This window comes from Porites lutea, chromosome 5 (genome assembly GCF_958299795.1).
Source record: "Porites lutea chromosome 5, jaPorLute2.1, whole genome shotgun sequence".
Classification (NCBI taxonomy): domain Eukaryota; kingdom Metazoa; phylum Cnidaria; class Anthozoa; order Scleractinia; family Poritidae; genus Porites; species Porites lutea.
In genome coordinates this window covers 42,904,897-42,931,323 of record NC_133205.1, presented here as the reverse complement: position 1 = coordinate 42,931,323, position 26,427 = coordinate 42,904,897, and the positions used below count along the sequence as shown (strand labels likewise).

The 26,427-nt window shown below is 38.8% G+C and overlaps 3 protein-coding genes across 3 annotated transcripts; 1 reads left to right on the top strand and 2 right to left on the bottom strand.

Moving 5' to 3' along the window:
• The first annotated feature begins 59 nt into the window (after window positions 1–59).
• On the top strand, window positions 60–10,550 carry LOC140938506 (outer dynein arm-docking complex subunit 3-like). Its single transcript, XM_073387989.1, has 13 exons — window positions 60–244; window positions 476–597; window positions 883–963; window positions 1,730–1,909; window positions 3,035–3,385; window positions 3,856–3,892; window positions 4,648–4,856; window positions 5,654–5,712; window positions 6,424–6,477; window positions 6,811–6,913; window positions 7,611–7,766; window positions 9,467–9,554; window positions 10,262–10,550. Exons 1-13 carry the CDS (start codon window positions 178–180, stop codon window positions 10,387–10,389), a joined length of 1,635 nt encoding a protein of 544 aa, XP_073244090.1. The 5' UTR covers window positions 60–177; the 3' UTR covers window positions 10,390–10,550.
• Window positions 10,551–14,851: 4,301 nt separating this feature from the next.
• On the bottom strand, window positions 14,852–22,537 carry LOC140938512 (uncharacterized). Its single transcript, XM_073387994.1, has 3 exons — window positions 22,422–22,537; window positions 19,228–20,463; window positions 14,852–15,160 (listed from the first exon to the last, which is right to left on the bottom strand). The coding sequence occupies exons 2-3, from the start codon at window positions 20,396–20,398 to the stop codon at window positions 14,910–14,912; spliced, it is 1,422 nt and encodes a 473-aa protein (XP_073244095.1). The 5' UTR covers window positions 20,399–20,463; window positions 22,422–22,537; the 3' UTR covers window positions 14,852–14,909.
• On the bottom strand, window positions 22,218–25,212 carry LOC140938509 (uncharacterized). Its single transcript, XM_073387991.1, has 2 exons — window positions 23,874–25,212; window positions 22,218–22,549 (listed from the first exon to the last, which is right to left on the bottom strand). Exons 1-2 carry the CDS (start codon window positions 25,192–25,194, stop codon window positions 22,323–22,325), a joined length of 1,548 nt encoding a protein of 515 aa, XP_073244092.1. The 5' UTR covers window positions 25,195–25,212; the 3' UTR covers window positions 22,218–22,322.
• Between the last annotated feature and the right edge of the window lie 1,215 nt (window positions 25,213–26,427).

Below are 26,427 nucleotides of genomic sequence, written 5' to 3'. Positions count from 1 at the left end.
TTAGAGGTCAGCTGTTTCTCGTATATAGGGCAGGCGCTGTTTAGTTTTCTACTTGTCTCCTTGACAACGGGCGAATAAGTATTGTACGGTAGGAAAACAGCAGTACGCTTTTCCTGAGGTTTGTTTCAGAACATTTGATCGATATCGTTCCGTGGAATACTCAAGACAGCTACAAATATGTCGGAGGGAGCAGTTACAATTACAGAAGAAATTGAAGAGCTTCGAAAGAAGATGGCTCTGTTAGGTAGGAGTTTATTGGCCACATTTTAGGAAGACGTTACAAAGCTCCAATAGGTTGACGCCAGTTCTAATATCCAACCTGTTCAACTATCTGAAGTTCGGATGGGCTGTATTCGTCGTACGATCTTAACACCTAACCGATTATTTCTTCCCCTCCTCACTGCAAGCGTGGAAGGTTTTGATACTGTGTTTACTGAATATTTTACTCCTGTACATAATGTTATTTTCCTTGCAGATGGAGACAGGAAAGCCTATTTCGAAAGTTCTCAATGGACCATGAAAAAGAATAAAGAAACCATCGCCAAACTTAGAGAGAAAAATAAACAACTGCGAGCCGATCTGGCAAAGAAGAAAGCAGTGAGTTCTCATTCATTTAATTTAATAATTGAGTTAATTTACATTTTATTTTTGTTGTTGTTGTGGTTGTTGTTGTTCGTCTCAGCATTTTGATTCCTGTTTAAAGTGAACTCCAAACAGCTACCAACAAATGCCCCAACGCTTGTGCTAACAGATGAACCTCCAAGTTACCAAGTGTAGTGTTTAGTCAGCAAGTTAAAATATAGGTGGTTTGCATTTGATAGGTGAAACCTCATTTCATTACTTTACGGGAAGAACTGACTGTTGCTGTGTTTGGTGTTTCAGGGTGATGAAAAAGTAATAGATGAGGCTTTCAAAGAGAGGGATCCTCAGAGACATTGTGCAATGAGAGGCATGTCAGGAAAGGTAGATAAACAGCATTTTTTTATCTGTCTTTTTATTTGTAGCTTGCATGATTACTAAACTGTGATCCTGGATTATACACTTGCAGTTACAGCAGATAAGTCCATTTACAACAGCTTTATCAGGGCAGAAACTACCTAAACAGCAACTCAGCATGATTCACCCTTGAGGTGGATTAAGCATGACCATGGAATGTTAGCCATCCACTCAGTTAAAAAGATAAATTTTGGCTGAAATGTCTCAGTGTACTGACAGTTTAAGATGGAATCCATCAGGAAATTGAGCCTGAGAAAATAGATTTTAAATTTCACAGGAATTGAGAAAACACAGGTGAAATTGTCATGCATAAGATTTCATTTTGTGAACTTTGATTTGTACAGGAAACAGATCAGCTTTGATATTTCCCAATGTTAGACAAGAACATAGTGTTAGAATCCTCCAAAGTATTATATACTCACTATGAAGAGAGTGCTAACTCAGGCTGAGGATAACTGTAGGTGCGGTGCATAATTAAAGAGTCTTGTGGATCTGTGAACACCTTTTCAACTGTTAGAGGAAAAACAAAAAAGTACACAAACAACAATATTGGCCTTGTCCCTTGTGAAACAAAGCCCTTACATTAATATGGACACTTTCTATCGCCCCTTTAGTGTTCATATTAATGGGTAAGTTCTGACCTGACCAATGGGAAACTAACACACTTGATCTGCAGTTAAATGTAATGATTTTCCAGGAGGATTTTCTAAGAGTTAACGGTTTTCCTTTCTAGGCTGCCATCATTAAACTTGACCAGCAAGTATGCGAGGCAGTGAAAAGGTTAAATGCTTTGAGACACCAGAAGAACAGTCATGAGAAGAAACTACAAGCTCTACAAACTGAGTATAATCAGCTGGTCACTGAGGCTGAAGAAGTGTCTAATACTGATGCCGGTGAATCGGCTGAGGCACAAGTAAGAAGAATTCATTGGTGCAATATATCTCCTTAAACTGCCACTTTTAAGACCTTGGCTTATTCTTCTTCATAAGGGGTTTTACGAACACTTATTGGCTTATGTCTGAGAGGGCTTATAATCAGAATTGAAATTTCACAAATTTCACAAGTTTTTGATTTCACATCTGAGGGCACTCCGCCCAAAAGTGGTAACTTTAACACAAACAAAACAAAACGAAAGCAGATAATATGATAGAAGCACTGCCCACGGCTAGCAAGGCTATTCGAGGCAGGACAGTGTCTGCAACAAAAGAAATTAAGATTAAGGCTATATGTAACAAGAGCAATCTGCAACACATCCAAACCAGTATGCTAACTCTCTGTACCATTTCCAGGCTTTTGACTTGCATATAAATGGGTAGGGGTTTTGTGAGTTGAAGTGTAATTGAGAAAGGGTGTTTAAAAAGGCCTTTAACTAAAGTGTTTCAAACCAACGCACCTTATGGGTGAATCAATTTTATTTATTGAACACTGCAAATGACACAAAGGTTTACTGTCAGTAGGTTAGAGAAAGGGCACCATTTTTAAATGGAAGGTATACAAAAAGGTACCTTTTCTGTCCTCCGCGCATAGCCTCCCCAGATGACACATTGTGAAGTACATTCAGCTAACCCCCTCCCTCCCCCAGTATGGGGTATTGGCATCTGTAGCCAAGGAAAAGTTAAGCAGACTTTTTTTATTATATTTAGACCAGCCAGCCTTTGCTTAACGGCATTAAATTGGAGCGACAAAAAAAAATCGAAGTCAGATATGCTGGATCTATGTTATTTAGACTACGCACCATTTTTGCTTTACTTAAACTATGCACTGATGGACAGGTTTCGACCAATTCACTAATGCTACAGTCATAAAAGGAGTAAGTTAAAACATGAGCTACCCGATAATGAAAATTCTGCAATTTAGAAGATACATGTACAGTTTCTTGGAACAATTCCCCATGTACCAGATGTACTACATGACAATAATAAAGTGTGGCTGTACCCGTGAATTGTATACGTTAAGGTCATTTATCTCAAAACAAGAAAATACCTACACTCTAATATGTTTTTACATAATTATGTGAGCATTGATATCTTCATTCTAGAAACTAAGGTCCTTGGAGAACAGTTTGGACAAAATGACGCTCAAGTGTAATGAGGCAAAAAAAATTAAGACAATCTATGAGGGTTTGCTGGAGCAGCTAAAAGAAGAGCGTCGAACTTGGCCCAATCAGTTGAATAATCTGGAGAGAGCTATTTGTGCCCAGAGAGAAGAACTTGGTGAGCTGAATGCAATGAATCATGATGCTCAAATTGCTCGCGAAGCTGCCAAGGCAGAGCTTACAAAACTGGAACAGTCTGTGTATGAGAGGAAGAAAGAAAGAGAAAGGGAGTTATCTCAGTACAAGAAACAAGCAGAGGAGAAGAAAGATCACGCTGAAAAAGTCGAGAAACGGGTAAGGGCTGTTAATATTGCATTGAATGTTTTTTGTTGCTTGTTATTAGATGCCACTTCTTCCTTTTTACTGCTTTCACTCAAGTACAGTCCAAGTTCTCCTTGCGACCACTCTTGTAAGCAGCCACTCAGATCTCTTTCATATAAATCAACACTTAAATGAAACTGTGCACTGTGCTTATGGTTCATTGATAAAGGCCTTGTACTGTTCATTATTGTATAATTTGTAAAAGTTCAAGGTCATTTGCATGGCACCGACCACTCACACTGACAGAATTATTAATGAGCTTCTGAAGCCCTCGTAACTAACCCTAACCCTCACCGGAATTCTGTAGATGCCTCTGTCAAACAACCCAACCTCCCCGCCTCCACCAGCTTAAATTTTGTCTTTTAAAATTTTACGATTCTTCCCCTACTTTTGGCGTTTTATTGACCTTGTTTTGACGTGATGGTCTTCTTGTTTTTCTTCAGTTACAGAGAAGTTCCCTTCAGCAAGAGGATCTTTCAGGTGAGATGTGAAAGCAGAGCTATCTTAAATGATTGTCTTAAGCAAAGAGTATAAGACGTGAAACCCGGCAGTTAATCTTTCACCCTTTTTGGTTGTTCAAACATCGACACCAAAAGTTGTGGACAACGGCAAAGCGTACTCGTTTTAGAAGAGAACAAAAGATTATTCAAAATAACCAATTGTTAACTGCCATTCTACAAAACCCAGCGTACCAGCCCTACTATATTGCTGCCAAGCAAAACATGGACGTGCCAAAAAAACGACGTAACAAAAAAAAGCACCCCTACACTTGGGCAGGTGTGGCCTTCGTTTTTGCAATGGTGATAGCCGTTGTGTTGCGTCCGAAAAAAACTCTACACCCTTCATGGATACGTATTCGTCTTACCCCCCGTAAATCAGACAATAGAACTCTTTGTCCTTCTGCAAAAGTGTTCCGCCAGCTCCTCCGGTTTTTCTCTTTAAAAAACGATCAGGGTTTTATGCGGCCTCTTTCGCAAAAGAATTCGTAGGGGACACCATGTTTTAAGCGGAGCTCAATTGTGGTCGGGCTTTCTGGATTAGCTTGAAGGGCTTGTATTCCGAACAAATGAGACCACATCAGACTTACAGCCAAATGTCTTGCTATGTACAGGTGCTGAAACTAAAAATAAGAACAATTCTTGTCATTTATTTTGTGAATAAGGAGCTTTATCTGGAACTGCAATTGTATCCGCACAAATATTTTTAACAGAATTTGTGATGTTATTTCTTTACAGTTGAACAAAAAGCAGTGCTGTCTGGAGAAGAACAAGAGCGCAAAATAACAACTTATGAGGAGGCCATGAATAAGATCAAAGATACGACAGGAGTATCTGATATTAAAGAGGTTGTACAGCGGTTCCTCTCACAAGGAGAAACACAAAAACACTTGGAGCAGCTGAAGACAAACAATGAGAAGATGCTTGCAAGACTTAAAGAAGAAAAGGTATACAGCGACCACAACCTAATTTTGCATTTACCTTGATAGCGGAAAGTAATCATGCGCCAATCAATCACGAACCAGTCGTATCTTGAAGCAAAAATATATAGCTGGTTCACTTGAGTTCTAAGCGCGGGAAAAGAAACGCGTGCGACCAGGAATTACCACGTGATGATGAGCGTCATTCCGACTTGTGAAAATGGCACAAGATTTTTCAGCAAAATGTGAAGCACAGCCTGAGAAAACAGCCGACATGTCGCGATGACACCGGTGGTTTCTCCGCGAAATGAGGTCTGAGAAAAGAGCGCAGAAATTTCATACTGATGACGCATCACTACTCAGATCTGTGTAGTGCTTCTGATTGGTTGAAAATTTGCTTCATCCAATCATTAGTACTACCCAGATCTGGCTAGTGACACGTCATGATACGTCATTTCGCGGGAAACCACGAGTGGCGTCACGAATTGTCGGTTGTTTTCTCTGGCTATGTAAAGCGTAGACTACAAGTAGTCCCCCATTTTTCCTCACGGATAGTAGAGCGAGCGAAACGCGAGCGCGCGTGAAGATCACGCCACGCGAGAAAAGGCGACATGGGGTAATTTTCACGCGCGCTCGCGTTTCGCTCGCTCTACTGTCCCTGAGGAAAAATGGGGGACTACTCGTAGTCTATGTAAAGCGTAGCGCAAAACGTTGACTCTTTCTGAAAAGTAAGTGATTTTTACACTTTACTGCTTGAGACAGAGCATAATAAAGTAAGATATAAAAAAATTGATTTTAAAAACTTGCTGATATTATATTCCTAGGATAAGCTAAGAATGGAGTATGAGGAGATGAAGTATTCTGGTGAAGCTAAGCTGTCAAGGTAAGATATAAAGACTCCATGACTTTGCAGTTGGTCAATATCAGGAACACTGAGATCAATAGAACTAAAAAGAAAAGGTATACGTTACATACAGATCTGGGGAAGACAGGGAAAGTGAATCATATAAAGCTATTTCAATTTAGGTTGTCGGAAAGCCTACATAACAATTTGGATAATTTTTTTTTTTTTTTATTTCCAAACTGATTTTAACTCACGCGTGAGTTAAAATCAGTTTGGAAATTATAAAAAAAATAATAATAGAGAAATTTCCCAAATTGTTATGTAGGCTGCAAAAAATGTTGACCAAAGTCGGTCATCGCATTATTAGGTCCGACTAAAACTTGCCTATGTCTGACGAGCTTTTCTTAGGGCCATTTATACTAGGAAAAATAAGACGCGTCCTAAATAAGACGCAAACTGTCCTGTATAAACTCACTGTACAACATTCTATGAGACTGAAAACCGCGGAGTTATGAAAAAGGATTTACAGCTACTCACATTACCTTGGCGGTTTTCTGCACAGGATTGAGGCTTACGGATGCGGAATTAATTGAGATTGCTGTATACATGATGATGAAGCTTTTTTTTTGTGTCCTTCATTTACCGTTTTACTCTAATTACTACCGGGGCATGTTAATTACAAAATGACGGTTGAAAGAAACCTAAGGGAGAATTGAGATTAAATAGTTTGTAAACGTGTTTGCATCTCAGTGGACAACGGATGTTGGAGGAATTTCAGCAGCGCCTGGCTCAAGAGGAAAAGAGGTGAGTTTGAAGATTTCATAGTTATGTAATCTCACTGGCAACAAATAAAGGCCAATTTTACGTCCCAGCTACCTTCTTTTCGTAAGAGGCAACTGAGGCATCTTGGATTCTCCTTTTCTAGCGTCAGTTCTAAAAAATTACAAAAGAAAAACTGGAGAGTGACTTGTTTGGTTTTTGTTTTTGTTGTTGAAAGTTTTTTTTAAATTTATCAGTGATGTGACCTTATTTACTGTATCCCTAAACCCTGTTTATTGCAACGGTAATCGTTAGGAAGAAATTAATCCAGGTTCTGATTGTCACCATAGTATTTCTATATGGTTCATTCGTTTTTAGGAATGCTGAAGCCAAGGATCGTCAGGAAAGAGCTAATAAAATTCTTGTTAATGTTAAAGCTGGAATTGAACATCTGGCAGATAAATTGCAACATCTTAAGGCGGTAAGAACTCTGTAATATAAAGAAACAAAAGGCCAGGAAATTGTGAAAACAGACATATGCATTCAAAAAACGTAGCACATTGAATAACTGTGATTGTGAATGGCCTGTTCTCTCAGTCAGTTCTCTCCAAGATGGACACCTTTTGGACCGGCACTATGTGTCCTTTTTAGAGAGATGTCTGTATTAGAAACAACCAAAAGATGTAAGGAAAGGCAGAGACCATCTCTAGGTGTCTGTTTAAGCGAGGTGTCCGTTAAGAAAGAGTTGACTGTAATTCTTTTAGTAGTTATTGTTATCTGTTCATCCCGCACCCACCTGTTCTTCTATCTGTCTCGCACAGCTCATGTTTGCAGTCTTGAAACTTATTTGATTTCAATTTTGTATGAAATTCTTTCGTTTAGGTGCGTACATTTAAATGACAGCTATCATTAATAATTTACTCTCGCATCTCATAACGCACTAGCCTGTTCAAAGACCCTCTTTTTTTCTAATTTAGAGATCGCCGACCGCGCGTATGAAAATAAAAAGCGCGAGGGAATTTTCGAGGACTGCTAGCCCTCGTTGGCGCGCTCCGCGATCGCTTTACTTGCGTGCTTGTCTATTTTCGAAAAGAAAAAGGAAACAAAGTCTGTGTACAGGATCATAAAGTACTCTTAGCATTATTCCCAGTTAACTTGAAATTCCAATTGCCTTTTAGCCTAAAGGTCACGTGCCACAGGCTCAGCTGTCTCCAACCTCGGATGAGTATATTCTTGATTTGCTGGGTACGTCTGAGCAAAAGCTACTTAAACTTATGGATGAACTCGGAGGAAAAGATATCAATGACGTCATGAAAGAAATGGAAGATGCCGAGGTAGGAACTTACAACATTCAAACTCTTCTGGAAAATTTGCGCGAGATTAAGGCTAAGCTATAGAAGCCTTTAGAGCACGAATACAAGGAAGAGGATTTCTCTATCAAGTGGTGCGCGCTCTTAAACCAGCGTCGTTTTGGTGGGTAAACGAGATCGTCATTCTACTGCGAATGTCGTAGTGGTAGTAGACTCCAGAACAGTCAGTTTTATCACATTTCGGTTTAGCGTGGCGTAAAGCCTGGTTCACACGTTCGACACAAATGCAAACGCAAATGCAAACGCAAAAGCACGGAAATACACGTGTGAACTACCTCAACACAAATGCAAACGCAAACCCAAGCGCCGATGCAAGAAATGGAAGAATGTTCATTTTCTTGCCCTTGCATTTGCGCTTCACACGTGTTAACCGAGGCAAAGCAAACGCAATGCAAACGCAAGGATAAAAAACACACTTTCTATCGGTTCCATGGCACTACGGCGCAGTGAAGTTGAAAGCAAGATGGCGTCTTTTAGACGAGAAATTGGCAGAGAGTGCAAGGAAATATCCGGTGCTATATTATAAACGTTGTGCAGATAAATCGAAGAAAACTCTTGCCTGGAAAGATGTGGCAAAAGAATTGGGACCAAAAAACGTATATTTTACGATAGAACTATAAACATGCAGCAAATACACTCAGATTTAATAGAGAAATGGCTTTCAAACTGTTTGCAGTTGTAGCGTACATTTTCTGTTACATCGCATAAGTAAGTCTTTTTTTATATGAAAACCACGAAAAGTAGACTTCACTCTCGTCCGCCATCTTGGAAAAAACTTTGACTGCTCTTGACTGCGCCTGCGTATCTTGCCTTTCTTGCGTTTCGCGTTCGACGTATGAACGTTGTTTGCATTTGCATTTGCGTCGCACCTGTGAATCAGTCTTAAGAGCTTAGCGTAAAGGTGATGTTACACGGGACGATTCGCAACGACGATTTTAAGCGCAACACAGCGTTGCAATGTGGGAACAATGTTGGAACCATTCAAAACAATGTCGCAACAATGTTGCAACGCTGTGTTGCGCTAAAAATCGTCGTTGCGAATCGTCTCGTGTAACATCACCTTAAGAGTCTCACGCTCGCGAAGCGGAAGCGCGCTAGCGGAAGAAGGCCTACGACATGTTGATATTTTAAGCAACAACAATTTGCTGACTGTCCCCTTGGAATCGATAAAAATAACCCTGCTAACTTTTACGGTGATAAAAGAATTGAGAATACGTTGAGAAAGCTTTAAGTTATGTCGCCCTCGTCCTGGAATCTAGAGGTCTCTAATAAGAAAATTCTTAATGCCTCTTGGGAAGGTGCTGTCACATCTGATTAGGGTGCGTTTGATTTATTCTATTCGGAGTAGGGATTTTTGGACCACATAAACACTACGTCCAACTTAAAATTTTGTTTTAAGCAGATTTTTTTACATAGTGAAAAGCAGTCAGTGTTCACTTTTCAAATAGTAAGAACTTTCGAACTTTGACCAATGAAAGTGAAAACAGTAGCTTTAAAACAGTTTCCTTAGCTTTTGCAAGTTTCTCTCAAATGGCTGGCACTTTCTCAGGCTCTTCCCAATCTCCCGCTTCTGCTCACAAAAATGAAAAATAGTGACTATAGGCCGGACATTTGGTTATTCATGCGAATGGAACTAAGCCAATTTACTTTGTATTATTTTGCAGTTCCGTACAACAATGGAAGGAAAGCTCCCACAACATAACACTCGAATTAAGCTGCCCATGACTTCTGATAGACTAGCTGTATATGACGGTAAGTAAAGAGGAGAGAAACTAGTTAAAGAACTCATTTAAACACTAATGACCTTTCTTATGTATTATTAAGATTTGTAAAAAGACCTCAGGGTAACCGATAGAGAGTTATGCTACCCAGTTTGGTTGTAACAGTTACTTTTGTAATAACTTTCTACTGTGCTTTAGGCATTAAATCACGGCAAAATCGCAGGAAAAGAGGATATTTTTTACTTAAAGATTATAACAAGATGTTTGGTTATCTTCCGGGATTGTTATATTAGGATTTTCGGACAAATATGATAGTTCTTTGCAAAATCTTTCCGTGGTTGAGTTGAGTGAGGGGCTTGGATACAGTGGAAGCTTTCATAAGTAGACATCTTCGGGACGCGAAAAAGATGTCCATACCTGGAGCTCGCCGCCTACGAGAATGTACAAATTAAGAATTTGTGTGGGAGTTGAGAAAAATGGAATTTTGTAAAGGTGGCCGTACGTAGAGCTCTCTGCTTATGAGAGTGTCCATTAAGAGAGCTTCCGCTGTATAAAGCGAAAGTTCTCTTTAGATAGTTCATTAACCTGTGCCCAAAACTCTTACTTTGAAAACTCTTACTTTGGAACTGCTTATTTTTTTGTATTAAGCAAAACGTAAATCGATCATTTACAATTTGTATCAGCAAAAGTTCACCATACATGATCTTGCTCATTTTTCATCTTAATTTTTGTTGTCAGATGATGAAGAAAGCGGTGAAGATGAAGACGTTCTGTCCAGGAACGCAATTAAACGCTATTCTCAGCAGATCGTGGACTCTAAGACGAAAAAGAAAACTCGCAAAGGAAAGAAGAAGACAAAACAGTGAAAAATGTACATAGTTCTTTACTGGAGGAAATCGGTTTTATTGTTACAGTAACTGTTATTGTTATAATATTCACCTGATTGATCACTTAATTTTATCACATTGTAAACTTTATACTGTATGTTACTGTAGAATCAAGTAAGAGTTATACTGTCCCAGTTTTGTCTATTCGTGCGAGTATATGGGTTTCTAACTTTTACATTGAAGCCCCCCCTTTTTAAACTCCACCTTTGAAGTATGGAGTATGGTTTTTTTCTCTGATTCACTATAAAGTGCCTTGGAACTATTACTAAACACTAATTCAAGGACATACCTTCCACATTTGTCAGCTAAAGGCAGAACGTACGTTTTATTCAGAAACTGAACTTTTGACAACAAAAAAACTGTAAGAGCCAATGGAGTGTAGAAACAACTTCAAGGTACTGAGTGGTGGGGAAGTATTCCCTTCTTTAATCAGGCTCCCTAGGTACGCGATACCGATACTTTACAGCGGTTTCTTGAATGTAAAAACTGCACGCGGCTCGATTATCAGGTGTCGCGCCCCACGCGCTTGCATTAGTAACTTCGCTAAAACACTACAGCGCAACGAAGTTGATAATTAATCTTCCAAGCTGCCCCATTTAAACTCATAACTAATGAACGTTTCTCAATTTAAGTTACGCCTCTCCCGTCATTCACAAAGCTGTCAGCAACCAAGGTCTTTTAAAAATGTATGCCCATAAAAATGTTTACTCAAGATAAGTAATTGCATCTTTGCCTTTTTTGGAGGAGTGCGGTCTTACTCGCAATGACCGATCGAGAGCGAGTATTACAACTATATACGCAAAAAAATATGTTCTGCAAACCTCTCTTGGTATTCAGTTATCTATCCAACAAACTTCTAATGAGCGGTTTATAATACATATAATCAAATGCAAGTTGCGGTTATTTTGAGGCACGGTTAGTGATCCTGTTCAAGCGAACACAGAGAAACCAATGTTACAAGGCCGACTAAGTTGTCGTTGGGCGTGTCTCTCTCTCTTGCTGCGCTGCCCGCGGGACCCCTACCCTCCCAGCTGCCCTCCTGAAACAACAGCAAGCAATGGGTGAAAATTGCTTGTATTTCTTTCTGAACTCTTTGTCGATAATGGCGTATATTTCAGGTTTGATGACTGTGTACAATTCTGCCGCAATCTCAACAGCAAATAAATAAACGCTGCAGGAGGGACATGCCATTTGTAAAACCAACTGAGTTAGGGAAATAATTACGAAAAGAGATGATATGGCACCCATGATTTTTGCTTCTATTTGCGTTGTTTTAAAACGCTCTCGAGTATGTTGTCGAGTGTCTTGGGTTTCTTCATCTCTTGGATTGTGAAACTGCTTTCCTCTCTCTTTCTTTTGACTGCCAACAGTCTTCCTGGATTTTCTGACCAGTGATGCATTTGTGTCTTTCTCGGTAGCTACAACATCATGATTTTCCTTGTCGTCTTTAGATGCCACCGGACTGATAGATGAAGAACCTGAATGTCCAACTGTCTCGACGTCGGCTCTGTTTCCGCTGCTTGTCACAGCCTGCATCTCTTGGCCGACATCGGCTATAGATTCAGAAAGTCCGTCGTAAACTTTATTGTCTTTCTTCAAGTTGATTTCACGCTTGCACCCCTTTCTCACACGAGACTGGGTCTTGTCTTTATCTTGCTTGTGCTTATTCATCTCTTTCAGCCGACGCCTTACTTTAATAAACACCACAACACCTACAATCGTCAATATTGCATCCGCAGTTGCTACGAACACAAAAGAGTGAATTAAGTTCAATGTGGTGACAGTTACTCGACTGTCTTGCGCAGTGGAACACATGTAAGCCTGATGGTCCATATTTGGTTGAACCTTGCTTATCCTGAAGTAAATTGCCGAGAAGCCAGAAGCTGTTATCCAAAATAAAACAACGACGATTAAACTGAACTTTTTACTGTGTTCTCGACGACCTTTTGGCGAAGAATTTCTCGCAGCGTCGCATGCTAGTGAGACCAAAGTGAGAATTAACACCTTTTCTGGAAGATGTAGCAGAAAGTTGTACAGTGTGCACAACACATCTCCCGCAAGACCTTGTGCCAGCCAAACGAATCCTCCATGAGTAAACTTGACAAATATTGGGGGGTAGTGTGTAAGGGACGTTAAAATGTCAACGCAGGCGATGTTAATCAGCATATATTGAGCAAACGTCTGTTTTCCTGCTTTTATCTTGCTGTACAGAATAAAGAGAGTAATAGTATTTTCAGATAAACAGATAGTGAAGAGAATTATGTGCAGAACCAGGGTATAAACACTGTCCTTAATCGGATTTTGAGCAGCTGGTTCGGATGGTACATCCCAGTTCTTATAGCCTGGCGGAAAGGTTGGTACTGAAAAGGTAAAATTTGGTTTTGTGAAGTTGTTGTAAAACCCCCATGGATATGTTATTGCTGGTGGCATTGTGTAGTTCCCAGAGTAATCAGCGATTTCTGTTTTCAGTTGTAGGTCGTCGTCAGCTGCTGTCCCACTTTAAGTGGTTCAAACAAAATGATACATGAGCTTTTAATTGCAACTTAACTGTGATTACTGTTTTGTCGAGAAGTTTAAATAAAGCTCGAGTAATTTAGCATTTTAAATGTTAGGTATAGATAACTAATGTAAAGATTTACCAACATAATGGTCGACAGTTCAACAAAGAAAGTGTTTACTCTCGGCCACCTGTCAAGAGAAAGCCTTTCAAGAGACAACTTTTCAATAGATACAGCACTTTTGCATTGAAAACAATAACCTTCAATTACCACCCCATAGTCAATCCCCCCTAAGTTCTACATGTAGTCTTTGTGAGACGCTCTTTTTTTCTAGAACCTTCTTCTTTTTTCTACTGTAGTTTGAGACAGACACGTGGGTGCGGTTGATTGCAATTTTTTACTCCCCTTATAACTACGTTTATCCAGTGTATAACGCTATCCACTGTATAAATTTTTCATCCACTGGATAACTGGATAGCGCAATTGGTTTCCCTGCCTAATACTTATCTTTTGGATAGTGATTTATCCGCTGGATTGTGCGGCTATCCAACTTTTGAACAACTGGCCGGGCCAGGTATACTGAGCCATTGAATGGATTCTAACCCCCTTCATTAGAGAGCTCAGTCTCTGTCGAACGAGGCTAGGGGTAAAAAAATTGAAGCTTCTGAAATGATTTGTGCCCGGTGTACATTCTACTTTATCAACTTAGTAGATCAGATCAGTACAACTACATTATTAAGGGGAACTCCTTCAATTCAGTGGAATTCAGTTTTTATCTCTAGGGAGACTTGGCTTAGTATTTTTATTTTTATAAATTCGCCTGCTGGTCCGCCCATCGTCTGATGCCGAACGATCCTTCGAGTACATGTATCCCCCAGTAATTTCTTAGGTCAGATTGATGGTCGCATAAACAACCCTTATACACCTATTAACTTCGAAAAGTTTTTGATTAAAAACCACTTTCTAGGATGTTTCTGGAAAAATGAACCATCATAACTTGTCCATCAAAAATGTAGTTCAACTAATTTAACCTGTAACGACTGTTTACTTGGCAAGTTTAGCAATCTGGATTTCCAATACTTATCAGAGGGGCATTTACATACACCTGTGTACACCAATTAAATATATGTATGCGAAAAAGGCAATTACTTCAGTTTAACCTTTCCCACTTTTCTCAGTAAACACTGCTGAGAAGTGATGTTTGCATCTTTCTTCAATTCACTTGCAAACTGTCTCCAGAACAGTTTGAAAGCTTGAACTTACTAATATACGCGGTAAGAGAGAGTAAAACCGGCTTTCCTGTGAGTAAGGCTCTGCCAGGGGGGAAAGAATAATTTAAAAGGTTAAAACTGGAAAGCCTTTTTACTGTGTGGTTGTCATAAATTGACTTTGTCAAATAAGTTGAAGAAAGACTGTACTGTTCCACTTTTGGTCTACAAAATTCCAGCTTATCCTTGAGCTTAATTTAGCAGGGCGCTGATATTTTTACTCGTCATTGAACTCCCTTTGCTAGTCACGTGCAAGTCTGTTTGGTGTTAGTATATAAACAGCTAAGAAATTATTTCTTATTGTTTTAAAAATAAAAAAGATGCCAATACACCCATTCTGTTGCTCAGGAGACATACAAAGGACTTTCATTTCATTGAATTCGCTTTATTCGAGAGTCCTTTGTAAAAAAAGAAGTTGTATTTATTGAAAATAAAAAAGACACATCTTAAATGAGTCAAAAATAAATCAAACGTATTTCTTCTCAAAAGATTTAAAATTTACAAGTTTCCAGATTCCTAACTTACTCGTGAACAATATGTAATCCCAAATTGCATGCTTTGTCTACAAATTGGAATGTTGTGAACAAACAATCCACCATTAGCCTGCGTGACAGATGCTGGTAAGGTTTTTTGCTTGGTGTTTATCTAACTGTGTTTATATAACTGCGCGCTGATGAACAAGTTTCGACCACTTTAAATGAGAGCAGCTAGCAAGATATAGCAGTTCAAGAAATCAATTTGTTGCTGTCTCAGCCATTTGAACTACGTGCAGCTTTTCTTCATACTCTTGTACAAGTTTTTCTAATGTTTCTGCATCCAATTTTCCTTCATTTAAATCTTTTAGAATGTTCCTTACTCTTTCCACTTCAGTTCCTTGTAGTGTCTCCAAAGCTTCATGAAAAATGTCAGTTTCCACAGAAAGGGACTTTCTTTCTGCAATTTCCTTAGATGGTGACATTTTGACTGCAAAACTTAATCTTGCTCCTGAAGAATATAATAGAAAACAGCAGCAAAGTGAAACGTTTATGTATAACATTTCAACATTGAAGTAGCACTTTACATAAATATTTTGAAAACCAATTAAGTCTCAACAACAAAGCACTAAAAAGTTAGTTATAGTAAGTTCAGCTCAAGCATCCCTGACTTCAAAAAACAATTTTGCTGAAAGATTACAGCTCAGACAAACAAAAGGATCTCATTTTCCTAAATATTTATGGGTTTTGCAGTATGATAACAATTTTTAAGGGCTTATTTTTGGGGTTGTCAGTAAAAAAAAACACCTTTAATATACAATGGGCAAGCAGGGCAAAAACAAGTAGTGTGACCCCATCTTTTTATCACAGTTTTTCCGTGTCCTACACACGACCATATACTTTTGTGCCAAGTTGGAAAAAAGTCCAGAAAGTACATCCTTTTAAAGGGAATTACCTTAAGTAACAGATAGTCCGGTGGCTTAGTGCAAAATTTTGGCGAGATCTATACAGAGCGGACAAAAGCACCAAACTTTACATGGTTGTAGCTTAGGGTATGTTAGTCAATATTAGGATCGGTGCCCACAGCTACCTCTTTAGGATTTGCAGCAACTGCTCACTGAAGTTCTTCAAACACCTTCCATGATGGGTGGCCTGTGCTGAAAATTGCAATCCCTTTTCTTTTTGCCATTTTTTGATGAAAATCACATAAAAAGGGAAGAAGATGGAAAAAGAAACTGTATTAATACTATTATTATTGAAACCAATGACTAAAACAAGTCAACTTAATGATATAGCAATTATGATGTACCATAGTGGGTGCCCTATGCTAAAAAAATATCAATTCCTTGATTTTCGCCATTATTTTGATGAAAATCACATGAAGTGCATGAAAACAAAAAAAAGAAATTGTATTATTATTGAAACCAATGAAAAAAACATGCCAACTAAATGGAAAATCCAAGGAAGATGTTTTCAGACGCGTACTCAGTCCCAAATAGCCTTTCAAGATGACGGCTGTGTCTTTTCATGGACTGTAAGTATCTACTAGAATAAATTGCCGTTTTTTAGGGGAAATTGTGTACAATTTGAATCACGAAAGGTTTAAGTGAATTTTAAGTTCTTCTTGGTGATAAATTTTTTATCGAAAGCCACGTTTTCTCTTTACATTTTGTGCCGATTATGAATGACTATACTGAGTTTATTTTCGTACCGGTTAAAATAAATAATAGTAAAAATAGCTTCTTTCTATAGCGCTCATATCCTGAGCACATGGTGCTTTACAGTGTTAAAGAGGAAAAAAAATTATATCTCGAGCATGAAATAACATATATTAAAATCTATTTGCAATTCACAAAGAACAAGAGAAGGAAACAAGAATTCATCTGTTTTTAAATTATTTTGCCTTTAAAGTTTATATATAATGATAATAAGTCATGCAAAAAACTAAATATACATTCTATAAGGATAGGTATATGACCTGCAGATATTAATGACGTTTTACAAAAGTATTGACTTACTCTCTAAAAATTGCGTAAAAAGACATGTTCTCAGTCCTTTCTTTCAACTGGCTAAAGATGGTGACTTGCGCAAATCTAGCTAATAGTAGTGAGTTCCACAGTTTAGGGGGGCACACTGAAAAAGTCTTTTCTCCGTGAGTTTTCGAGGTTGTTCTAAGAGCTGCTGAGATGCGGACCACAAGTTCCTGGAAGGCCTTCGATAACTGTCCCCTAGATAGCGAGGTGGAAGGTCATTAAGTGATTTGAAAACTGACAAAATAAGTTTAAAAGCAACATAATAACTAACAGGAAGCCAGTGAAGGTAAATTTTATGATGTGTTCGCAGAGTTTACGAGTCCGAGTAACGATCCAGGGGGCAGTGTTCTGAACATAATATTAAAAGTTCCTTCGAGTGCATTTTCCTACAACCATAGAGCAAGGAATTGCTATTAATAGTCTGTTTTTGATGTAATAAAAGCATGCACTGCAATTTCGCTAGACTCCTGTGTGAGACACTTTCTTATCTTTGATAAGTTCCTGAGTTGGTGAAACGATAATCTGCAAAAGAATGCTGAGACGTGTGCGTCTAACAGCACGTTGTCATCAAATACTACTCCCAGGCTTTGTTGGTGGTGGTTCTTAGCCTTGCATTACCCATAATGACGTCGCTAAAGGGTGGACGAGTACGGAACATCGACAAGATAAGCATGATTTCAGTCTTATCATGATTGAGTTTAAACTCGTTTCTACACACCAAGATGGAAATCAGTTGGGATCGTTGTCATATTTACCTAGGGTGAGAATCGAAAAGAGAGGATCTGAGAAACCCATTAATTTAACGGAACAATTATTTATAGAACGCTCCTTGACAATTTACCAGAATTCAAGAAAGAGGACTATGCCGTCTTGTTGCAATTAAGTTTCATATTGAAATCACTACAGTAGTAAACACGTTACTGAAGTGCAAAGTGGCATCAATCCTGTCACCTTACGTCCAAGTTAGAAAAAGCAAACTAGAAAAGAGAAAAAAGCATGTTGAAGCAGATCAGAAACAGCAAGTTGGAGATTGTGGCACCAAACGAGCATGTAAGACTGACACTATAATGGGACTGCAAAGTGTGTGCCTTTGTTTGTAACGAATACAGCTTAATATGAAGTTCGGCGAGTATAAAGAAATGTGTATCATTGTCCAATGCTTTTGCTATGTACTCAGTGAGTTCAACAAATGCTCTTGATTTATTTCATTTCTCGTCTTCCTCGGCCTTCCAAGCTGCTCCACTTTTCTTCTTGCGTTCCTCTGACATGTATGCCTATTTCGCACGTCAGCCTTTTGAGTACATTTTCAAGGAGCGTTATATAAATTAATGCTTGTACCGTTAAACCAGTGGGCTTCTCAAATCTTCTTTTGTTGATTTTTGGCAAATATAACAACGATCCCAGTTAATATCCATCCTGGTGTGTAGAAAACATCTCAGCTTCAGCAATCTTTAACTAACTAGTAAGTTAATAAACTCAGTATAGTCATTCATAATCGGCACAAAATATGAAGCGAAAATGTGGCTTTCGATAACAAATTTATCACCAAGAAGAGCTTAAAACTTCTCTTAAACCTGTCGTGATTCAAATTGTGCACAATTTCCCCTAAAAGATGGCAATTTATTCTAGCGGATACTTACAGTCCATGAAAAGACACCTTCAAGCCGCCATCTTGAGAGGCTATTTGGGACTGAGTACACGTCTGAAAACATCTTCCTTGGATTTTCCATTTAGTTGACTTGGTTGACTTGATTTGACTTGGTTTCAATAATAATACAATTTCTTTCTTTTATTTTCTTGTCTTTCATGTGATTTTCATCAAAATAATGCAAAAATGAAGGAATTGATATTTTTAGCACAGTATACCCACCATGGTATATCATAATTGCTTTCTCATTAAGTTGACTTGTTTTAGTCATTGGTTTTAATAGTAATAGTGTTAATACAGTTTCGTTTTCCATCTACTTCCCTTTTTATGTGATTTTCATGAAAAAATGGCAAAAAACAAAGTGATTGCAATTTTTCAGCACAGGGCACCCATCATGGAAGGTTGTTGAAGAACTTCAGCGAGCAGTTGCTGCAAATCCTGAAGAGGTAGCTGTGGGCACCGATCCTAATATTGACTAACATACCCTAAGCTACAACCATGCAAAGTTTGGTGCTTTTGTCCACTCTGTATAGATCTGAGCCTTTAGCCACCTGACTAAGAGGGAAAAATAAGAGAAAGTCAGTGATATTGACAACTCAAAGTCAAGGTAGGGTTTATTTTTTGCATTGTTTTATGTTGCTTTCCCTCTAACCAAAAGTAAACAGAAAACAAACAAAAACCAATGGAGCCTAGCCATGACCCAGGGCAAAAATATACGGCTATTTCAAGAAAGGTTTTCGTAAAAAGTGCGTGCAACAAACCAGAAAGGTATTGCAGGCCTTTGACATTGAGAGTCGAGACTACATTGCTTAACAATAATGATACACCATTTTGTCCCTAACCACTAGTAAATTTATTTCACCAGCAGAAGTCGTCACTTCTTATTTGAAAGCATACCTGCAAATGTCACTAGTGGTGGCCGAGCGCTATGAGGAATTGTCCCGTGAAAAACAGCAACACGCCCATATTTTGGTCTAACTGCAAATATAACTTCACTCTCCTCATCATTAAAGAATACTGTTTCACCGTGGTGGTTTTCGGTCCAATTTTGATTGAGATAAATCAGCAGAGTAAACTCATTCTCATGAGATGCGCAGTCTGTGTGAATGGTTGTGGTGTCCATATTCTGTATATTATTGCAACCAATGTCATAAGGGTAGTAGCCTTCTTTACCCGAAACAGCTCTTATAATTTGGCTGGCTAGTTGCCATAAAGAGGTTTGTACAAACTCTTCAGCCTCAAATGCCATTATCCACTGCACATTATCTGTACTATCCACACTAGCGGCATTGTCATTGTATCCACCATTCATGATCGTGTACCTCAGAGCATCAAGCTCTTTTGCAGGAACAACATCATCAAACACAACAATTTGTCGACCATCACTGGTCGTAAAATTTCTAGTAACAAACTGTTTAATGTCTTCCTTTTCCACATTAAAAGCATCAGCTTTGGTCAGATGTTTAAAACTGGGAATGTATTGACTAAAAACAAGGGCCTTTTCCCCAGCTGTGGTGCCAATTTTCTGTGTTTTACCAGACACTGATATGTGGAATTTCATTACGTACAAGCGTCCTGAGAGGTCATTCGCCGGTGGCTTGAGAACATGTTCGAGAGTGGAAGGAAAGACTACAAGTCTACCTTGTTTGGGATACACAGCTTTCAGTATTTCCCCTTTATTATTGTAAATAACCAATTCACCATAACTATTGCATTTCCAATCTACAAGAAAAATAACAGCCACAAAGCTCTCAAAATCTTGCTCATTCACAATCGACTTCTCACCACACAGATGCGTTCCTCTAACGTTAATTTTTCCTTCAAATCCCAGTATCCTGTAATCACCTTTTGCTTCAAAGTTTGACGAAAGCGTTTTTGTAAGTTTCCTCCAAGGTGAAGAATTCTTAAAACTGTCAAAAGGTAGGTTGGTAGTCCAAGAGAAGCAGGTGTTAGCTTGTCTGGCTCGTGATAAACTGCCCTGGATATCATTGGGAATATCATTTGAACTCTCTTGACTGATCGGTTTGAATACCCAGAATGTTTCCTCCTGGGACAGCAAAGTCTTCATATCTCGAATCTCCTCCGTGGTGAACAAATTGTCCTTAACCAAAATCACTTCCGATGATAGTGATCCTAAAAGGTTAAGAATCAGCGAAAGAGTGAAGAAAAGTATATTGTATGGGCCAGTGGCAACTGTAGCCATGTCAAGTTTTTGCATGCGATATCGGCTTATGATTAAAAAGGTTGAAACTGGAAAGCCTTTTTAATGTGTGGTCGTCATAAATTGACGTTGTCAAATAAGTTGAAGAAACACTGTACTGTTCCACTTTTGGTCTACAAAATTCCAGCTTATCCTTGAGCTTAGTTTAGCAGGGCGCTGATATTTTTACTCGTCATTGAACTCCCTTTGAAGTTTGAACAGTGCACTCTCTCTAAGCAATCACGTGCAAGTCTGTTTGGTGTTAGTATATAAACAGCTAAGAAATTATTTCTTATTGTTTTAAAAATAAAAAAGATCGCAATACACCCATTCTGTTGCTCAGGAGACATACAAAGGACTGGTATTTCGTTGAATTCGAGAGGGTAAAGTCCTCTGTAAAAAAAGAAGTTGTATTTATTGAAAATAAAAAAGAAACATCTCAAAACAGTGAAAAAAATAATCAAACTTAGTTCTTCTCAATTAATTTAAAATTTACAAGTTTCCAGGTTCCTAACTTTCTCGTGAACAATGCATAATCCCAAATTGCATGCTGTGTCTACAAACTGGAATGTTGTGAACAAACGATCCACCATTAGCCTGCCTGACAGACCCCAGTAAGGTTTTTTTGTTAGTGTTTATCAGTTTATAGAGCACGCACGTCCTCAAAATTTCCCCCTTTTGCCCTAGAAAAAACCTGGGATGCTATGCAGACTAGTTCATGATTGATCCATAGGCAACCTCGTTACAAGGTTCTCTCTCGCCCCATAGGGATGGATAGGAGAGAAGCCTGGGAATGAGGTTGGATCCATAGCCTGGCTACCCACCAGTGTGATATCCTACAAATATCACTGTTTAAAACTGCCTGCTACTGGTCAGTGAAGCTTTATTTAAAGAGCTGTTAACACCTGTAGAACTAAGAAGACAACATAAAGCCTGCTCCTCAGTAAGAGCTTTTAAACACTTTTAAATAACCAAACAGATACTTTCTTAGCAGTAATTTGTTGCAATATTTTTCATTTTATTTTAGTTGATCATGTAAATGGTGACTGAAGAGCCCCAAGGGGAATTATTTGTAAAGTATCTTGTCAACAGCTTTAGAACGGTGCTTTAAACTACAAGTCTTGAGTGGGCATACACCAGTGGTGAAGGACAGTGTGGTCTCGAGTAGAAGCCTGGGACAAAAGAAGATCACAGGGGGATGGGAGGCAGCAGACGAAAGAGGGGGGGGGGGAGTTCTAAAAGAGTAGGAAGCGGGAGAAATAGGGGGAAATTGTGCAACAATCCGTAAAACTTTGTAACTGAAAAAGGGCTAAAGGGAGTAAGCCAAGAAAAATGGTGTGGCAATGTGGGAATGCAAGGTACAAGAGTTGGAAGGTTTAACCGTAACCAGCGTGCAAAGAAAGTAGTGTCCATTAGCCCAGGGCTAGTGGATTTTGCTATCGGGCTAGTGAATTTTGAACTTTACTTGCCCGACGGGCAAGTGAAGTTTTTTGAGGAATTCAAATTAAAGAAGAACTGTGAAATCAATTCTGCTCATCAAAATGTTTTTGGGGCTAGTTGAAATGACGTTTCGGCTAGTATATGCTAGCTTCAGCTTGCCCAAATGGCAAGCTTTAAAAATCACTTTCTTTGCACCCTGCCCTAACCCTAACCCTGACCCCCTCCCCCCCCCCCTGCCCAACACACACACACATACACATACACACACACACACCAGTCGGGATAGTAAATTATGCTAGCAGCTAGCAAGATATAGCAGTTGAAGAAATCAATTTGTTGTTGTCTCAGCCATTTAAACTATGTGCAGCTTTTCTTCATACTCTTGTACAAGTTTTTCTAATGTTTCTGCATCCAATTTTCCTTCATTTAAATCTTTTAGAATGTTCCTTACTCTTTCCACTTCAGTTCCTTGTAGTGTCTCCAAAGCTTCATAAAAAATGTCAGTTTCCACAGAAAGGGACTTTCTTTCGGCAATTTCCTTAGATGGTGACATTTTGACTGCAAAACTTAATCTTGCTCCTGAAGAATATAATAGAAAACAGCAGCAATGTGAGAAGTTTACGTATAACATTTCAACTTTGAAGTAGCACTTTACATAAATATTTTGAAAACCATTTAGTCTCAGCAACAAAGCACTAAAATGTTAGTTATAGTAAGTTCAGCTCAGCATCCCTCACATCAAAAAAACAGAAGTGTTATGAGAAATTCAAATATAATTAAGGATTTAAATGACTTAGCGTTGAACAGAGAAATGGTCCTTTCATATCTACAGTAGTCACAATTACATGAAAATAAGAAGAAATTTTATCCATGATATGATAATGCTATTGTGCCATTTTTGCACTTTCTAGAAAATCATTTGGTTAAGGTATTTCCCTAGTTTTGCACTGCGCATCGCCCACTGTGCATGATACTGCAACATCAAAGGTGGAGGCAATTTTCACCAGCTGCCTAATTTGCCAGGTAACAAAGGCTGCTTTTGTAGTCCAAAAGTTTTAGTGTTTGTTAACTCGATCCTCTGGGTTAAAACGGTGATGTTCTTGAAACTCTTTCCAGGCCCATTGTCTAAAATGATCATTTGAAGCCAAAATTTCCCCGGCTTTCTCGTCATCTTCCAATGAAACAAGCATGGTGACTCCCCTTTTTATTAGTGTTATTTATTCGTAATAGGTAAATGAAAAACATCTTTTAAGGAGAAAAAAATTTGGATGGTAGAAGTTGCATTGTTTATTAGAAATGACACCAAAATGCTGCATTTAGAGCAATAGGAGAGAACGAGTTGATCTTGCTGTTCAGTTTTCTTACACTGTTTGCAAGAATTCAGACAGTTTTATATAAAATCACATTGCTGAAAGATTATAGCTCAGACAAATAAAAGGTTCTCAGTTTCCCAAATATTTATGGGTTTGCTGCATGACAACAATTTTTAAGGGCTTATTTTTAGCGTTGTCCAAGTTCAAACAGTTTGCACGCAAGTCAGTTAAAAGCAAATCCCAGTAAATCCCTTTACAGAGAATTACCTTAAGTAACGAGGGAAAAATAACAGGAACTAAAGTCAGTAATATTGACAACTCAGATTCAGGGTAGGGTTTATTTTTTGCTTTGTTTTACATCACTTTCCCTCTAACCAAAACAGAAAACAAAATAATAAAAAACTAATGAGGCCTAGCCCTGATCCAGGACACAGCTATTTCAAGAAAGGTTTACGTAAAAAGTGGGTGCAACAATTGACATTGAGAGTTGAGACTACATTGCTTAACAATAATGATACCCCATTCTGTCCCTAACCACTAGTAAATTTATTTCACCAGCAGAAGCTGTCACTTCTTATTTGAAAGCATACCTGCAAATGTCACTGGTGGTGGCCGAGCGCTATGAGGAATTGTCCCGTGAAAAACAGCAACACGCCCATATTTTGGTCTAACTGCAAATATAACTTCACTCTCCTCATCATTAAAGAATACTGTTTCACCGTGATGGTTTTCAGTCCAATTTTGATTGAGATAAATCAGCAGAGTAAACTCATTCTCATGAGATGCACAGTCTGTGTGAATTGTTGTGGTGTCCATATTCTGTATATTATTGCAACCAATGTCATAAGGGTAGTAGCCTTCTTTACCCGAAACAGCTCTTATAATTTGACTGGCTAGTTGCCATAAAGAGGTTTGTACAAACTCCTCAACTTCAAATGCCATTATCCACTGCACATTATCTGTACTATCCACACCAGCAGCATTGTCATTGTATCCACCATTAACGATTGTATACCTCAGAGCATCAAGCTCTTTTGCAGGAACAACATCATCAAACACAACGACGTGTCGACCGTCACTGGTGGTAAAATTTCTAGTAATAAACTCTTTAATGTCTTTCTTTTCCACATTAAGAGCATCAGCTTTAGTCAGATGTTTAAAACTGGGAATGTATTGACTAAAACCAAGGGCCTTTTCCCCAGCTGTGGTGCCAATTTTCTGTGTTTTACCAGACACTGATATGTGGAATTTCATTACGTACAAGCGTCCTGAGAGGTCATTCGACGGTGGCTTGAGAACATGTTCGAGAGTGGAAGGAAAGACTACAAGCCTACCTTGTTTGGGATACACAGCTTTCAGTATTTCTCCTTTATGATTGTAAATAACCAATTCACCATAACTATTGCGTTTCCAATCTACAAGAAAAATAACAGCCACAAAGCTTTCAAAATCTTGTTCATTCACAATCGACTTCTCACCACACAGATGGGTTCCTCTGACGTTAATTTTTCCTTCAAATCCCAGTATCCTGTAATCACCTTTTGCTTCAAAGTTTGACGAAAGCGTTTCTGTAAGTTTCCTCCAAGGTGAAGAATTTTTAAAACTTTCAAAAGGTAGGTTGGTAGTCCAAGAGAAGCAGGTGTTAGCTTGTCTGGTTCGTGATAAACTGCCCTGGATATCATTGGGAATATCATATGAACTCTCTTGACTGATCGGTTTGAATACCCAGAATGTTTCCTCATGCGACAGCAAAGTCTTCATATCTCGAATCTCCTCTGTGGTGAACAAATTGTCCTTAACCAAAATCACTTCCGATGATAGTGATCCTAAAAGGTTAAGAATCAGCAAAAGAGTGAAGCAAAGTATATTGTATAAGCCAGTGGCAACTGTAGCCATGTCAAGTTTTTGCATGCGATCGGCTCACACCAGACCAGCACTCCATTTTGTAAAGCGAAAAGACCCTGGGTAACCCTGGGACCGAGGTTGGAGCAATCTTGGAGCCACGTGACCGTTCGTCCGTCCGTCCCCACCACCGGGTAAGTAATGTGAAATGTTAGTTTTCAGCTATAGTATGGGAGCTGGTAACCTGTGTTTAACTTCAAATAGACATTAATATAGAGAAGACCAAGTCCATGCATGCTTGTCGCCCGCAATCGCAAATTGCACGCGCTACTATATCTATCTCAGTATTTGAAAAAGAAATTGAGGGCGTTAGACACTTTATAAGTACTTGGGTGTAACTTTGTCCTCAAATTTTACCTGGGCGGAGTATATTGTCGTTGTTTCCACGAGGATAAATCAATGCTTAGAGTTTTAAGGAGGATTAAGAGTTTGCTTCCACGTAGTGCGCTTACTACAACAGTCTTGTTCTCCCGATCTTTAATTATGCCGACATTGTCGACATTGTTGCTGAATATGGAACCATCCACTCTCATTTCCTGCCAGTAAAATCCTGCTATTTTAGCTAGCAAAAAGCATCCTGCATCTGAGCTTTGAGATAAGTCTTAACCTTCGGTAACCTTTTCAAGCTGTTAGCAGTGGAAAGGAAAAACTGAGACAATTTTCTTGAATAGCTGGAAAACCACTGCATTTATCTCGGCATAACTACGTTCTGCCTCGGCGGATAGCGGATAACACCTTTCGAGATATGCACAATTCTTCTTCTTATTCATTCCTAATATTTCTAATTTTCTGGTTGGCCCAAATCCGCTGGCTAATTTCGTTCATAACCCGCTAGCTTTCATCTAATTTGGAAGACGTTTGCGATATCCGATAAACATGACATCACTGGTGTAGGATAACAACAGGAAAAGGCTCGGTAACCGAGAAGCCCTAGGGAGGAAGTTGTGTTTGCTCAGCGTGCTAAAGAAATGGAAAGTTTCACACATTTTGTGAAAATCAAATAGCCGAACTACTGCCTAAAAAGTAAAAAGAACAACAAAATTACAACTCGACGGAAGACATATGCATTTGAAAAACATCTGCTTGACTAGACATCCCATTTTATCCTGAGTTTGAGGAGTTATGAGGACGGGCACTTTTTGAATGATAAGACAGTTATTGGATTCGGCGTTTGTATAATACAAGATGATGATTCTTCGTATAATGCAAAATTTCTAAGTCTTTTGGTTTCACAATTAAAGA